The sequence below is a fragment of the Bicyclus anynana genome, chromosome 24, assembly GCF_947172395.1.
Source record: "Bicyclus anynana chromosome 24, ilBicAnyn1.1, whole genome shotgun sequence".
NCBI lineage: Eukaryota > Metazoa > Arthropoda > Insecta > Lepidoptera > Nymphalidae > Bicyclus > Bicyclus anynana.
The window spans coordinates 8843126-8861336 of NC_069106.1; the positions used below are offsets into that span (position 1 = coordinate 8843126).

The 18211-nt window shown below is 36.3% G+C and overlaps 1 protein-coding gene across 1 annotated transcript; it reads left to right on the top strand.

Annotated features, from left to right (window-relative positions):
• On the top strand, nt 1-16361 carry LOC112053268 (uncharacterized). The gene is made up of 5 exons (XM_024092641.2): nt 1-308; nt 1558-2382; nt 6465-6603; nt 14314-14519; nt 15445-16361. The coding sequence occupies exons 1-5, from the start codon at nt 189-191 to the stop codon at nt 15700-15702; spliced, it is 1548 nt and encodes a 515-aa protein (XP_023948409.2). The 5' UTR covers nt 1-188; the 3' UTR covers nt 15703-16361.
• The last annotated feature ends 1850 nt before the right edge of the window (nt 16362-18211 follow it).

The window sequence follows — 18211 nt, forward strand, 5'->3', positions numbered from 1 at the left end:
GCGTCAAATGAAAAGATTTCTAAATAAAAATAAGTAACTTAAAAGTTCAAAGGCGTTGAAAATTAATTTTGTTTGAATGTTAAGTTCCGTGAAATAATAATTAGAGTAAAATTAGAAAAAAATATATTGAATTTTTTTTAGACAGTGAAATAAAATATTTAAGTAAGTAAAAATATTTTGTGTGCAAAATGACGTTAAAAGTGGAAAATTTGAAAAATAGTGATGTAGTGAAGTTGTTCGAGTTCTGGGAAATGGCAGAGTTTGTTGATTTTGTTAAGGAAAAGGAAATTAATGGCCGAAAATTATTGGTGAGTATTTAAATTTTCACTGCCTCGTGGGTCTAGTGGTTAGACTATGTAGTTTCGGATCGCGAGGTCCATGCTATGAGATGAAGTATGAAGGTAAATTATCATACGATTTTCGTTTTATCAAGTCGAGAAGGGGGAGGGGGGTGGTTAGGCCAATAGTTCACCACGCTGGCCCAATGCGGATTGGCAGACTTCACACACGCAGAGAATTAAGGAAATTCTCTGGTATGCAGGTAACTCACGATGTTTTCCTTCACCGTTTGAGACACGTGATATTTAATTTCTTAAAATGCACACAACTGAAAAGTTGGAGCATGCCCCGGACCGGATTTGGGTCCAAATCTTCCGGAAACAGATATGTCATATCCACTGGGCTATCACGTTCACGGCTCTCCATTACTGAGAGGAGACTCGAGTTCAGCAGTGAGCCGAATATGGGTTGACAACGAAGTATTATTGACCAATATAATTATAAAATAATAATTGTAAATTAAAAAAGATCCCCGAAGGTCATGAAATTATCAATTACACTCTCGATCAAGTAATAAATATTCTCTTTTAGTGCGCTTTCATTTGAGATCCAACTTGAAAATATTTGCAGACATTTGGTTATTCCTCCCCACTTTCAATCCCCACAACTTTAAACGGCTCAACCGATTTTCATCAAACATCAAACAAGAACACTCGCTCTAAGACACATTTAATAAAAAATAAATAATTAAATCGCTTCATCCGTTTGGGAGCTATGGTGCCTCAGACAGACAGACAGACAAATCAAACTTATAACACCCCTCTTATTGCGTCGGGGGTTAAAAATTAAATGAAGCACATAAGAATGTTGATTATTTTATGGACATTTTGTATTTTTTTATTTTTTTTTTGTAATTGTGACATTTGAATATATGTTTTTTGTTACAATGTATTTAAATAGATGTATTTTAATAAATAATGACATTTACACACCAGTTATGATACGAGTTCGACCTACATTTTTGTAAATCTATATAAATTGCTCGTTTCCAAGGCTATCATTCGCAATTCAGGTCTTTCATTTGTATCATTGGTTTCTTGAAAAGATTTTGTTTAATATTTAAATGTCCATTTCAGCTGTTACCGTCCGCCATATATCAGACATTCGTCTTTTGATAAAGCCAAAGTTAAGGCTTTATCAAAATACCCAAAAGTTACCCGAGCGAGTTAATTTTCCAAGTTTCTAAACTAGGTCATTTATCTGCGTTGTAATTTGCAGGAGATCTCTGAAGGGCTTGTGAATATATGGCGACCGAATGCCAACGCTAAGAAACTAGTGCTATTCATACAAGAAGTAAAGCGACATCCACAAAAATACCTGAATTGTATCAATAACAATGATGTGATTACTATAAAAGAAACGAACTTGTGTAGTGAAAGTCAGTATCAAACGATTAGTGTCAGAAAGATAAGTAATCAGGATAATAGTAACAGAGTTGAAGAAATTTTGAAAAAAATTACAGCACCCAAAAGCTTTTTGTATAGACATAATCCAAAAAGACAGCAAAGGTCCGTTACTTCATACGTACCAATGAACGCAAGTAAAGAGAAATCAAGGAGTTTCTTTCGACTAAGCTCATATGACTATCCTATATTCGATATAAGAAAGCATTTTTCAAAAACAGAAAACTTTACTGACAGAGGTTACTATCCTGTTAACAAAACTAAAGAAGTAAAACCTAAATACAAATCTATGAGTTCAACTGAAGAATTTAATGACAAACATTCAGAAGATCACTTATATGAAGACTTGTGCTATACAGATGTTAAAGAGGAAAGCAAACCAAAACCATTTACTCCAAATCAAACTAATCAAGTAAAACCTTGTATGGTAAAAATACAAGAGTTATTTAGTTCTTTCAAATTTCCATTTTTTAAAAAAGAAGAAGAAGTTAAAAATGTTCCAAAGAAATCTGAGTATAGAGTTGTAAAAGATGAAGAAAGTGTTAAAGATAGCAACATCTATGAGAACAGTTCTATGGATATGTATGATTCTGTTCATGTGGCAACTGAGCAAGATTTAAATAGGAAAGAAGATAATCATGTAAGTTTTTTTATAATAATCTAATTAGTGCTTTAAATTACAACTTATTGAATACAATGATCCTTTTTGAGAGGATATTAATTTATAGTTGACCAAGCAAATGATGGCAAGTGATGTGAGTCTGAGATAACATGAGACACACATCACACATCACAAGTCACAACACAAACTCTTCAAGGGTTATGTTAGCATAATGCTAGTAAATTCAATAAAATTAACTGGCATAATGCTAACTTAAAAACAATCACCTTAAAAACTATAGCTAGATATTAAAATAACGGAGTTAACATTATACTTGAAGTCATAGAAAATAGTATATAATAATAAACCTTTTTTGAAAAATATATAAATTGGTGAAAGATGGTATATAACGATTTTAATGAAAAGCATTCTTGTTTCATCACGTTACATGAATTAGTCCAAATGATTTATTTTGGGAACAAAGGGGACGAAAGTTCGGTTAATGTCTTAAGAATTTTAGCTTACCTAACAGTATCTTTGTTAGGCTACATTTGACTTTTAATTGAAACCCTTTTGACTTAAAAGTCTGGTCCAGGTCTCGATTCAAGGAACCCTGACCGTTAGAATGAGACTATTTTCATCAATAAGTAAAAAGTTTGAAGTCAGCAAAACTCTATTCAATAGCTATAACTTTTCATTCCCCTAGTTCTTACCTCAATGAAAAGGATACCAGGAATTCAAATTCCGCTGCGAAATGTTTGCAGCAAAGTTTCAAAGAGTTTAAAACTGACTTCGTACTATCTAGATCTTTCCGGATTTTAAACTAGGTTTTACTTAGGACTTGGTTTAATAGACAGATATTTATGCGTCGAATCGTTCAGTTTAAGTTAACCACGTTTGTGTTTTTCGAGTTTATTTAAACTTTCATAGTTTCTTGCTTTTTTTTCCTTGTGTTCCGTAGGCAACACTCTCTCTCCCCTAAGTTTTGCCGATTTCGCGATGTTCGTCTGTCCGTAGTTTATCTCAAAGTTAGTTTAGCTCGAAGACTATTTTAATAATAAATTCCTGTAATACATATAGATATATAAAAGCGAAACATCACGAACTCTTGGAAACTGCTCGATGTACAAAGTTGAAATCTGGCAGAGAGGTAGTTTATAGTTAAAAGATATCCGCTGAGAACGGATTTGGCGAATGGGCTAGGTGTGAGAGGTCTAAATACGGACAAAGTTGCAGATGTCCGCTTGTTTAGAATAAGTATGTACGAGATGAATTTAAACAATCTTTATTCAATCAATCTTTAATTCGAGAAAGTCGTAAGATTAAAGCAGATGGTCCAAATTTGCATGGAGCCCAGGATTGTACCCTGGCGGAAATAAAAGAAAATATTTATTTTAACTATTTTTGATTATACAAATTTACGAATTTACTTTCATTCTTTCGGAATAATATTCATTCTATCCTAAGAAATGCAACACTATTAAAAATAATAATGGCAGATTGATGACGTTTTCATTGCAGTAATCGATTTGACATTTGCTGTCAATTGTCATGTCATAGTTGTTTTAAGGGCGCCATCTTAATATAACTCAAAAACTTGGGTTTTCATTTTATTTATTTCTTTTTGTTTAGTTATATTTATTCACTTATTTAGATTTGAATAAAATCCTTGTATATTTGAAATTTTAATGATATATATATCATTAAATATACAAGAGTGGACCCGAAATGGACCATCTCCTTTCGAAAAATAATTTAGGTACCTATCTTTTATTGTAGGATATCCTTGGGTTGTTTTTACAGACATTGCACATTGAGTTAACAAGTTTAAGTTATCTAGCTGCTTGAGTGAATAGATAATATAGATATTTAACGCAATCTTTGGTGAGAGATTTCGCGTTCTGATGCTATACGAGTAGGTAGGTACATTTCTCGTTCGTGTAATTGGGTTCACAGGGAATTAAATTACTAGAAGTACTCGTAGGGGTCAGTTAAAGTTGATTCAATTATGTTTCGTGTTGTTGCATAATTGGATCTATCTAATTGATAATTCGCTACTTTTATAATATAATTATTGTACGATGTTTCGTAATTTGTTTGCTGTTTGTTTTATTTTTGGCAGTTTTCATAGTTAGACAGTTTTTATATTCAGGGTTCGTATATTCAGGGGATGCAAAAGATGAATTGCGATAATACGTATGCCATTGTAGACTTATTTTCTAAACCGAATAATATATTTAAATCATCGTTATCATCATTGTCAGCCGATGGCCGTCCACTGCTGGAAATAGGCTTCTTGCATGGACTTCCAAACAAAACGGTCTCGAGCCGCCAGCATCCAGCGGCTCCTTGCAACCCACTTGACGTCTTCGGTCTACTTAGTGGGGGGTCGACCAACACTGCACTTTCCGGTGCGGGGTCCCCATTCCAGCACCTAGGGAGTGTGATAAGTCTTATAAGTCTTCGAACAGTGCGTGTTGCCAGTCATGACCTACGGATACGAGACTTGATCGCTAACTATGGGCCTTATTATAAGGTTCAAAGTCACTCAGTGGGCGCTGGAGCGAGCTATGCTTAGAGTTTCTCTGCGTGATGGAATCAGAAATGAGGAGATCCGGAGACAAACCAAAGTCACTGAAAATAAAAAAAATAATAAACATAATAAGAATTCAAGAATTAGGACACTTTTTTTGTAAATTAATACTTTTAAAAACAATTTAAAAAGTGTTGTTTTTATTTATTTATTTATTTATTAAAAATAAATTACAAAACATAAAAAGGTAAATTAAACAGACAACCACAAAAATCACAAAGATTTGACCTTGGTGTCCATCTGCAACTAAGCTTACAAATAACTTTAACTAAAATAATATTTTCTTAGAAATAACTTTAAAATAATATAGCATTAAGACAATTTTGTTACATTTTAGACTAAATTAAATTAATGACTTAATAAAATTAAAAGTACTTAATGTTTTATGTGAAATTCATAGGTATATAACCTATAAATTTGACATGAAATACTGTTGTAATTTTTTTTTATATAATTTAACTTAATTAATCAAAATTCCTTTATTCCAAGTAGATACTATAATCCGAGTTTGGTTTTTAAAAAACTTAGTATTTGAACCCAGGTCCTCATGATCTGAAACCACATTTACACTAACCACTGTACCAAAGAGGCATTCTAATTCTACATAAATTCCTTGTCTCTTCCAGTTAGCCTCAGTTCCCTGTGATGCAGAGTTTCGAATTGAATCACGATATTTGTCGCTGCAGCGCTGCTAATTAATTGCACTAACTTTGCGCCGTCGCTTAATTGATTTATGAAATTTTAACGATTCTACTTCTTTAAGCTCTTAGGATCTGTTCACATATTAGGTGAAGTACTACCTTCAAGTTGGCTGCACATTGAACGGACTGAGGACATCAAGTGGGTTACAGAGAGCTTTTGTTTGGAACTCCTTAGAAAAATTTTAATAAAAAAATTCAACCGACTTCCAACTCAAAAATTAACCTAAACTAAAAAGCAAAAAATAACATCTTACTTATGTGCTACCTTCTGATCAGTTTGAGGGCGGTGCCAAGCCAGTGATGTTTAAATTCAAGCCGTTTAAATTACGAAATTTGTTCGTGTGTTCTTTGGTTCTTTCAGAAACGGCTTTAATTAAAACACGACACTGGATTGGCACCGCGAATCAAGCATCAAGCGAGTCGCAGGTATTTGCTAGGTGCAGGCGGCTCAGGATCGTGATGTTTAGCCTACAAAAGGCCCATGTCCTAGTTATTTAAATAGCAAATGATTTCTTTGAATATCTTGAAATTTGCTATCCCTGTAACCAATCTATATGTCACCGTTAAATTGTAAAATACGCGATATTGTAATCTGTCGATATATTGTGAACTGAACATACTGTTTATAATTTAACGTGACATTTTTTGGTATACTATAATCTATCGAAGTGACAGATCTTGATCACGTGACTTGTCGATAGCAAATGTCATTCCTATAAATTTTTCTATATAGTTCATTCGAAACGTTTGCGATCGTAAAAAGAGAATCGACGTGCCACTTGGCTACAGAGGCAGATCTATCGGTGTAGCCATATGACTGTTCCCAGGCAAGACTGGCAGTAGAAGACTACCTGGTGCCGGTGGAAGTGGAGAGAGAGTATTGCGACGTGTGTGTGAAGCAGAAGGACGACTCTCTTCTGGGCTACATCATGAACTACTTCGAGAGCCGGTTCGGCATGAGACGAGGTGAGCCATGCTTTTACAGGTACAATACGAGGTTTTGTGACCTCGTACTAAAACTTTCTGTAGTGCGGTCAATTGACCTCGTACAGCAGCGAATGTGTTAAACAGATGAAGGGAAAATGCTTCTCATTTGGTTTTTAAACAATGTTATCAGATTAAACAATGTTAGCAGTGGATCAAGAGCCTGTATAGACGAAAAAAAACTAGATAACTGAAATACGTCTTTGAAGTCGGTGCCATTTTTAATTAAAAAAGATTACACGAATATTGCATAGTGCTTACCCTGGTTAAAAACCTTATGCACACCACTAATGACGATAAATGAATAAGATCAATCACCACTATGTATTACATATTCTATTAGATTAACCTGAGATGCAGTTCAAGTGTCATGTGCCTGTAATTACACCGGCGACAGTACCCTTCACAGCAATGCTGGATAGCATGGGAAGTAAGAACCATGGTAGTACTTCCCCTTGGGGCTTTGTCATAAAAGCCCTACAACACTAATAATGTTTGTTTCTAATAGAAGCAAACTTTCACATTCTCATGCACTTTTATTTTTATTTTTAAACTTGCTGTCATATGGAGAACACGTGGCCTAGTGATGTGACTGAAAAGTATGTTTTATCGATACTTTAATAAATAATTATAGTATTTTTAATCCTGATGGTGTTAAGTTTATTTATGCGATATAATGAAAAATTTCATTTTAATTTCTTATATATTTTATACTTAATAAAATTACTTAGATAATTATAGTCATTTTCATTATGATACTGTTTAGTTTCATTAAGCGATATATTGAAAAGATTTAGTTTTTATTTCTATTCTACTTTCTGTATTTAATATTATCAAGCTGTAGAGTATCTTTGTTTTAGCGTGCTTAAATTCAGAAATAGTTAAAATTGATAAATTGTGGACGACACAAAATATTAATTTCAATGGCGGATTTTGTGTGTAGGTTTGTTATTCCTTCACGTGGCACTAAATCGATTTAGTTAAGATTTTAAATAAAAACAGATTCAACCCTGGGTTATAATAGTATATAGCTACTTTTATCAAGTAAAATCCATGGTTCATTCGGGATTTGTGAAAAACTGAATTACAAATTTAAAAAGAGTCTAGTCAAATAAAATAACTAAACTATATTTATCAATTTTATCGTATTTCAATATCGATAAAATTGACAGCAATTCACGTCACTATTAATTGAAAATCTTTTATTTGTGAAATAAACTAAAGTGCAATGAGAGTAAAAAAAAGACTAGTCCTCGTTACCGTGGCTTGCCTCACTCGATATCAGTATTGATTCAGTTATTCTCGTAGTGACAGTGAAGTGTTTGTTTGTGATACTTTAACTCTTAAAACTTTTGGGCTATGAATGTTTGTTTGCATCTTACGTTTGGACTCTGTGACTTCACAAGTACACTGTCGTTTACTTTATCACCGGGAGATTCGGATTTCTATTTATAACTAGCGGATGTCGCGTGGTTTCACCTGCGTAGTTCTCGTTCCTGTGGGAATATGGGGATAAAATAAAGTCAATGTTATCACACTAATATTATAAACGCGAAAGTTTGCGTGTAAGTGTGAAAGTGTGTAAGTGTGTAAGTTTGTGAGTATGTTTGTTCTCCTTTTACGCTGCGGCTATTGAAGCGATTTGGCTGTAATTTGGAATGGAAATAGATTTTACTTTGGATTAACACATAGGCTACTTTTAATCTCGGAAAAATGCATGGTTCCCGCGGGATTTGTGAAAAACTGAATTCCATGCGGACGAAGTCGCGAGCGTCCGCTAGTTGCTAATATTTTTGCTTTCTATTGGCGGGAATGTGGTTAAAATCAGTTCAGTAGTTTCGTTGCCTATTCCTTACAAACAAACGAAAAAATCGTTCATTATTAGTACTAGGGTGTTTACCGCGACTTTGCTAGCGTAGATATAAGTATCTTTTAGGTATTTTGTGAACACCCCACTGTTGTAGGTGGCTAGTTTCCGTTTCTGTGTGAATATTGGAATAAAATAAAGTCTATATAGCCCAGTGGATATTACCTCTGCCTTCGATTCCAGAGAGTGTTGGTTCGAATCCGGGGTATGCACCTCCAACTTTTCAGTTGTGAGCATTTTTAGATATTTAATATCACGTGTCTCGGTAACGGTGAAGGAAAAACGTAAGAAGACCTGCATACTAGAGAATTTTCTTAATTCTCTGCGTGTGTGAAGTCTGCCGATCCGCATTGTGCCAGCGTGGTGGACTATTGGTTTAACCCCTCTCATTATGAGAGGAGGCTCGAACTCAGCAGTGAACCGAATATGGGCTGATGATGAAGATGATGAGTGTGATGGGCTATATTGTATATTATAGTTCTTTCTATTGGCATATGAGTTTTCAAAATCGGTTCAGTGGATCCAGAGATTTTAAACGACCTCAGTGATATCACTGAGGTCGTTTAAAATCTCTGTGCGCGTTGGATTTACAAGACGGACGTCCTGGGTACGATCCCCGGCTGGATCAAATGAGGTTTTCTTAATTGGTCTGGCTGGTGGGAGGCTTCAGCCGTGGCTGGTTACCACCCTACCGACAGAAGATGTACCACCGAGCGATTTAGTGTTCCGGTACGATGTCGTGTAGAAACCGAACGTGGAGTGGATTTTCAACCTCCTCTTAACAAGTTAATCCGCTTCCATCTTAGATTGCATCATCACTTACCATCAGGTGAGATTATCAAGGGCTAATTTGTAAGAATAATAATAATAATGACGATAATCTGGTTAAAGCCGAAAAGGAAAAAGTATCAAAATACTTGGACCTTGCTCACGAGATTACCGCCATGTGGAATGTTGAGTCAGCTATTATTGTTTCGTTAGTTGTTTCAGTCAATGGTCTTATAGCGAAAAGCTTCGACCAACACCTTAAGAAGCTTTCGCTTAACTGTTGGATCAAGAGTCGGATACAAAAGGCAGTGATTCTTGAGACGGCGCGTATTGTGAGGAGGTTCCTCACTCTGGAGCCCTGACCACCGGTTGCTTGGGCACTCAAATGTCCAGCAGCGGGAGGGTGAATTTTTTTTTATAAATTTTTAATAATGTTTTGTATTTTATACTTATATTGTTAAAAATTAAAAAAAAAGAAGTAATAAATAAATGAGAGACCATAATAATAATAAAAAAAGAATACCCCTACAACGTCCTTAACTTTACATTATAATGGAAGTATAGAATAAGTATCTATTATAACTGTAATATCGCAGTTTTAGTTTACCATTAGTAGAAGTTCCTCGTAGTAGATTGTTGAAATGATAATTTAATGAGACTAGTACTTGGTCGGTATAAAGCCTTATTTGTTGGCAAACTTTTTAATAGCCACTCCACTCTGTTAAATTACAATGAATATAGTGGTTTTTGAAAATTTATAAACTAGTTTCAGACGTACAATACACAATGTTGTTGGGTTTGCAACAATCGCAACTTTGTTGTTGAAAAGTATATTCTTTTTGGGATTCCGTAGTCGACAAGAAACCCTTATAGTTTCCGTCTGTCCGCGGCGAGTATGTCTATTAACAATAAGTCAAGTGTCCCCACTCTCTACTGGCTAAACGTTATGAACCCATGTACGGCTCACTGCTGAGCTCGAGTCTCCTCTCAGAATGAGAAGGGTTAGGCCAATAGTACACCACGCTGGCCCAATGCGGATTGGCAGATTTCACACACGCAGAGAATTAAAAAATTCTCTGGTATGCAGGTTTCCTCACAATGTTTTACTTCACCGTTTGAGGGCCATTCGAGAGGGAGAAACCGTGACCTGAGTGAATCAGTCCGGATCCTCCCAAGATCGTGAGTTAGGAAACCCACGTCCGGGTGACGTTAGATATCGGGGACCTCGTCTTCGCCGGCGAAGACTTAGTAGCTTGTGATTGTGTTGCCTGGGAAGCATTGTCGATCGTCATGTCATCGTCTGGATCGTAAAGGACGTTTTTGGGACGCCTCTGCTTGAAGTTAGCGTTAATGTTGGAAGTTGCAGGCCTCAACTACTAGTTTTTTGGGAAGAATGGCAGCTCTGTCGAAATAGTTTCGAGAGAGCTGTTTCATGTATTTTTTGTAGTCTATCCCATGGTGTAGGGTATCGTTATCGGTATTTTTTGTGCATTACGGAACCAAACACTGCGCGTGGCCCATTTGGCCGGTTTTTTCATTTATTTAGGTAAATGATTTTTTCTAACATTGCGGGGTTTTTTTTGAGTGCCAAAGCAACCCGTGGTCAGGGCTCCAGAGGGAGTAACCTCACAATACGCACCGTTTCAAGTATCACTGCTTATTTTGGCTGGCGGGAGGCTTCGGCCGTGGCTAGTTGCCACCCTACCGACAAAGACGTACCGCCAAGTGATTTAGCGTTCCAGTATGATGTCGTGTAGAAACCGAAAGGGGTGTGGATTTTCATTCTCCTCCTAACAAGTTAGCCCGCTTCCATCTTAGATTAGATTGCATCATCACTTACCATCAGGTGAGATTGTAGTCAAGGACTAACTTGTAAAGAATAAAAAAAAGTCAAAGCTGTTCGTTATAAGACTGTTGACTGAAACGAATATCGGAACAATAATAGTTGACTCAACATTCCACATCACATGCGTTAGTGGGTACTTTAAGCCAACTTTGTAAACATTTTTCACGTCAAAAATATGACACCATTCGTTTGATAGTCTTGTTGAGTTGTAGACGTTGTAAATCTGAAATGAAGTCAGCACTCGATGGTGAGTCATCACTGAGTTGTGACTGAGTCAACGCTTGTGACCTCTTGGCTAATATTAATTAACGTTCGTTTAGATCATTTAGCAACAACTTTGGTGCCCTCTTTGGCGCCATTGTTTACTTGGAGGTCCTGGGTTCGATTCCCAGTTCATATTAAATTCAAATTATGAATTTTAATATTTATAATAGCTTAGTTTATGTGGCGCTCTACAATAATATACTGGTAGGTACTGGAACCGATTCAAAATTAAAACTAAAAATAATTTATTTCAAATAGGTTCATCATCATCATTCGGCTCACTGCTGAGCTCGAGTCTCCTCTCAGAATGAGAGGGGTTAGATCAATAGTCCACCACGCTGGCCCAATGCGGACTGGCAGACTTCACACACGTAGAAAATTAAGAAAATTCTCAAATAAGTAGGTTGGTTTCTTAAATTTTTTGCCTTCACTGTTTGAGACACGTGATATTTAATTTCTTAAAATGCACACAACTGAAAAGTTGGAGGTGCATGCCCCGGACCGGTTTCGAACCCACACCCTCCGCAGAGGCAGAGGTCATATCTACTGGGCTATCACGAACTATTTTTCGATAAGATAATACACTTGATAGATACAGGTATTTGATTTTGCTATAATTTTCAAGCAGGCGTTTCAATAATAATAATTTTGAACTTTGAACAACTTTTTGTTTTTTTTTTATTCTTTACAAGTTAGCCCTTGATTACAATCTCACCTGATGGTAAGTGATGAAGCAATCTTAGATGGAAGCAGGCTAACTTATTAGGAGGAGGATGAAAATCCACACCCCTATCGGTTTCTACACGACATCGTACCGGAACGCTCAATTCGCTTGGCGGTACGTCTTTGTCGGTAGGGTGGTAACTAGCCACGGCCAAAGCCTTCCACCAGTCAGACCTGGTACAATTAAGAAAATCCCAATCGGCCCACCCGGGGATCGAACCCAGGACCTCCGTCTTGTAAATCCACCGCGCATACCACTGCGCCACGGAGGCCTTTAAACAACTACCTAATACAATACGTCCTTCTACGATTACTTAGTTAACTTTACGCACAGTTAACACAATCTAAAGTTCTAAGTTAATTCTAAGTCGGGTTTAAATTTAGCTTCCTTTACCAACTACGGAAACTTTCCATTGTCACAACTTTGGCTAAACTCTTTGTAACTTCGTCACAATACTTGCGTACTTAAACAAGTCGGAAATTAATCAATCAAATTATTAATTTTGTAAATTATAAATATAAATTGAGTATTGTTCGTTTCCTGAAATTTGAATGAATAAAAATTTATAAAGAATGAATTTATAAGAATAGGTTTTCCAGATTAAATTTTTATTGTTTTTTATTGCTGAATTTTTTATTTAGTACAAAGTCATGGTGGACTTAGTACTAAATAAATATTTCAACACGGGTACAAAATTACATAAATAAATTTAGTGCGCTTAAGATATTGTAAAAAACGAATTTAATTTTATATTTATTTTGATTGTACCTAATGTTTTAAGAAATTTGCATACCAGTATATTATGGCGAATTGTATAATTTACCTACTTCAACATTTATTGTATACCAGCTAATGTACCTAACTATACAAATTGTAAATAAATAAATTGAATTGAATTGAAAAAAACGATGGTTAATTTTTTCATGTTTATGAATGTTTGTTACACTTTCTCGCATCGGCTACTGATCCGAATCACCTGAAATTTGAAGTAGAGATAGATTATAGTTTGGATTAACACATAGCCTACTTTTTATCCTAGAAAATTCCTTGGTTCCCGAGAGATTTGTGACAAGCTAGATTCCACGCGGACGAAATCGCGGGCGTCCACTTGTAGGTTATAAAAAGATAGTTCCGCAGGAACAGGATCCACGTAGGTGAAACCACAGGGCATAGCTAGCGAAGAATAAATGGAGAAGAATAATATCTAGATTTTTCGTAGTCATGTAGCACTTTTAAAAATATAATTTGTTAATATATTAGGCGTCTTTTACTTTTCTGCGTTTTGGGTATGTGTAAAAAATAGTATCTAAGTATGTAGTGTGCGTAATGACTAACTAACTGACTCTAAAGTTATGTGCTGGTGGATCAAAGTTAGTGTCCCTCTAGTGCACAACCTAGGCACTAGAGTGAAAGAGGGCGCACTCGATCTATTCTATCGGGTGTTTCACCGCCTTACCGACGTCGTCGCAGGTGAGAATGAAACAACAACTAGTATCTATTGTCTATTGCACCACAACTGACTCCCTCTTGTGTACAACCTAGGCACTAGAGTGAGAGGGCACGCTGTATGTGTTTTATTTATTTTTATTTATTTATTTATACTTTATTGCACAAAATAAAACAAAAACAATAACAAAGGAAAACATAGAAAACAAGTATGTGCAAAGGCGGTCTTATTGCTTATAGCAATATCTACCAGACAACCTTTGGATAAAGGAATTAATGTAATTAAATGCGGGATAGTGCAACAAAAAAAAAATATATATATAATAATTAAAATAGTATATTTATATATAATACATGTATAAATATAAAATATACATAATATATAATAAAATAAATAAATAAATATATAATAAAATAAATATATAAATACTCTTCGTGTTCTTACTCTGTCGGATGTATATAGAAGGTATATTATATATAAGGTTTATTATATAGAAAAATATTATCGATGTTTTTATTAAACATCACCAATATTACCTTTTCCTTTCCAACTAATTGCAAAAAGGTCTGTAAGAGCCGTATCCGTAGTATTGCAGATTCACCAACGTAAGACAGTAGTCTAATGAATGTAGATGGAACCCAATAACTCTGTTATTTGAGTCCAGCCCCACAAATGTAGCCATTGAAGCTTTACAGTTACAAAGAGATTCCGACGTTAATAAGAGTTTCTGACAAAGACGTACCGCCAAAAAAACTCAAAAATGTACCGCATTTCAGAAACGAACGATGCAACCCAGTCAGAGGAATCGGAAACGGAACCAGCGTGCGAGCGGGAATGGGAGCGGAAGGTCAACATGGCGGCGCGTCCACTTCCGGTTCCGGTGGAGAACGAGCCTTACTACATGGACGTGGACCGGACGGAGGCTGAACACTTGCTGACTGATCAGCCTGACGGGACTTATATATTGAGGCCTTCGAGTCAGGTTGGTGGAACAAGCGCTTATTTCGTCATTTTTGTTCGTTTAGATCGAGTTTTACATCTAAGGAAAGGTATGAATTTAATTCACTCAGCAATGAAATTTACAATTATATCATCATCATCATCATCATCATCATCATCATCATCATCATCATCATCATCATAATATTGATGGACATCCACTGCAGGACATAGGCCTTTTATAGGGACTTCCAAACATCACGATACTGTGCCACCTGCATCCAGCGAATCCCTGCGACTCGCTTGTTGTCGTCAGTCCACCTGGTGGGGGTCAGCCAATACTGCGCTAACTAGTGCGGGGTCGCCATTCTAGCACTTTGGGACTCCAACTATGTGCTACGGCTCTTCGAACTATGTGCCCCGCCCATTGCCACTTCAGCTTCGGAACTCGTTGAGCTATGTCGGTGACTTTGGTTCTTCTGCGGATCTCCTAATTTCTGATTCGATCACGCAGAGAAACTACTAACATAACTCGTTTCATCGCCTGCTGTGTGACTCTGAGCCTTCTTACAATAATAATTATTTACATTGACTAAATACAATAATATTGGAATAACTAGTAACTAACCTAACCTAAATTTATTATAAAAATAAAATAAAAGGACATATAAAATTATATTTACAGACTTAGGCGTCGTAAAATATAATTCGTCGTAGGAAAAGAAAAGTATCATTTTTATTAGAAGATTTGTATCATGACGTCTGAAGGCTAATTCGAAACCTCAACGGTAAAGTAGGAAGATTCATACCCACGAGGTCGAGGTTCGAACCCTACCCGCTAATAAAGACCAAGGCATTTGCAACTCCCACAAACTACTATCCTAAGCCACCTTATCTAGCTCCTGTAACTCGCTTGACCATCAGTCCACCTATTGAAGTAAAATATATATTTTTTTTAATTCTTCCAGCCCAACCATGCGTACACACTGAGCGTAGCCTGCTCCGGCGCGGTCCACAACGTGGGCGTCCGGCGCCGGAGTGATGGGCGCCTAGCACTGGGCTACGCGCGACGCGGCGAGCGCAGTTTCACCAGCGTGACGTCACTGTTACGTCACCACAAAAAGCGCCGCTTGCTGCTCGTGGCAGCGGGCGGGCTGCTCGGCGCTACTACGCTCAACGAGACCCCCCAGTATTATCAGACACCTAGCAATATACCCATTCTGTAATTGTTGATCAGTGTGACGTCACCACAAAAAGCGCCGCTTACTGCTCTTGGCAGCTCCACGAGACCCCCCAGTATTATCAGACGCCTAGCAATATACTCATTGTGTAATTGTTGACTAGTGTGACGTCACTGCTACGTCACCACAAAAGCGCCACTCAATCATAACAAACAGTTTGGATAACAGACTTTTTGACCAATAATTTGAACACAAATATTATATGACTTAAATTATTAACATATTTAAAGGATACTTTTTATTTTACTCTATATGTATGTAATATACGTTTATATTTTTATTAAATCCAGAAAGGTATTGAATAAAAACTATAATGAATATTTTGTGTAAATACAAATTCTATTATGCCAATGTACTTTTAAGTAAAAATTATTAAAAAAATATATACCTAAGTAATGATAAGTGTGTTTTTTCTGACAAATATATTTCCAAACAGGAAAAAACTTAATAAACGTAGTTTGAAGCCATTTGTAAATAACGAATTGCTCCGTTTAAAGTATGTACCTTAATTTTACCTAATTTGGAATGGAATATTTGAATATTACAGTAACATCTCACGTGTATGAGCCGTGATAACCCAGTAGAGTGGAGTGGGATAACCCTGTCTTCGATTCCAAAGGGCGTGGGTTCGAATCCGGTCCGGGGCATGCACCTCCAACTTTTCAGTTGTGTGCATTTTAAGAAATTAATCGGTGTCTTAAACGGTGAAGGAAAAACATCGTGAGGAAACCTCCATACCAGAGAATTTTCTTAATTCCCTGCGTATGTAAAGTCTGCCAATCAGCATTGGACCAGCGTGGTAGACTATTGGCCTAACCCTTTTCATTCCGAGAGAAAACTCAAGCTCAGCAGTGAGCTGAATATGGGTTGATAATTATGATCTCACGTGTAAAAAATCAAGATAAATAAAGTTAAGTTGTTTTTAAAAATATTAGGCGTTGACCAGATATAATTTTCCAACTTACCCGTAGATAGTAACGTCACCGGGCGAATGTTTTCCTTTGAGAAAAGCAATTTTCCAAATCCAAATAAGATTTCACAATAGGCGAGAGGTTAATCTTATTATATTTATGGAAGAAAAATTTCATCCGCCATTTTTGTTGTGTATACAAAGGGTGTTGTTTATTTAGGACCGCGATCTCCTTCAGCGTAGGAACACAAGGCTGTGCCTATAAATAACTTACAGAGGCCTGTAGGAGTCAGATTTTCCTCATTTTTTAAAAGCTTCAAAGCAGAGGAAGTTTGACGGAGCTGAGCTGAGCTGAGTGGATATGACCTCTGCTTTCTATGCAGAAGACGTAGGTTTCAATTTAGGTTTTTTTATTTATTATTTACAAGATAGCCCTTGACTACAATCTCACCTGATGGTAAGTAATGATGCAGTCTAAGATGGAAGCGGACTAACTTGTTAGGAGGAGGACGAAAATCCACACCCCTTTTCGGTTTCTACGCGACATCGTCAACATCGTACCGGAACGCTAAATCGCTTGGCGGTACGTCTTAGCAGAAGGCTTCAAAAATAGATTAAAAAAAATAAGAAAACCAATGTTGAACAAAGGTTTCACAATATTTGTCAGGACAACTTAATTAACAAATCAAACTGTAACCAAAATAAGACCTCAGAATGGCAGAGAATGCCTTGAGTGAAGTCACGCACTTGTGAACGCTGTGTGTAGGGTTAAAGACGTCTTTGACTGCTAGCTAACACTCCCCTTTCCACTCAAGTCATATTCAAAAGATATGGTAAATATTCTTTTTGAAATAAAAAAAAAATGTAACTTGTACATGTATTCGAATGTATTTGAATGGAAAAGCTTAAATAATATGTTTAAATGGAAAACGAAAACTATTTAGAAATGTATTTCACTCCATTGGACTTGATTGTGAGATTAGATAATTTTATATAAAAAAATGTCCGCCTAACATAATATAGTGTTTATCGGAACATGTTGAATAACCATGTTATATTGTTATGTTATCGTATCACCGGAATGGATGTGAAACAATGCAGCGATACATCACACAGAGTAGCGATACATCACACAGAGTAGCTACAAACCGCGTTATCGCATCCGCGCTATCATTCGATCGTCAATCACCTAAAAGCATTGCACGCATCCTACCCACACCTACCCTTACCTACTTAAACACCTATCTAAATTACAACAATCATTGTCAGCCTATTTAAATGGCTTTACACAGAGACTTACAACCTTGTGCGAAATCAAGCGAGTAGCAGGGATTCGCTGGATGCAGGCGGCTCAGTATCGTGATGTTTGGAAGTCCCTACAAAAGGCCTATGTCCTGCAGTGTACGTCCATTGGCTGATATGATGATGATGGTTATTTAGATGTTAATGAGAACTGACCAATGGCTGAGAGATCACTGAGAAGTCTCCGGTTACTTGGACACTCATATGTCCCGAGGTTGATATATTTTTTTTAATTTTTTAATAATGTATATGTGTATGTATTTGTTGTATTATTAACATTGT

Excerpts from the sequence above, each read along its gene's own strand:
- LOC112053268 (XM_024092641.2), top strand. The coding sequence starts at position 189 with ATGACGTTAAAAGTGGAAAATTTGAAAAATAGTGATGTAGTGAAGTTG. Across the intron at positions 309-1,557 it reads TTAATGGCCGAAAATTATTG|GAGATCTCTGAAGGGCTTGT; the intron begins GTGAGTATTTAA and ends TGTAATTTGCAG. Across the intron at positions 2,383-6,464 it reads ATAGGAAAGAAGATAATCAT|GCAAGACTGGCAGTAGAAGA; the intron begins GTAAGTTTTTTT and ends GACTGTTCCCAG.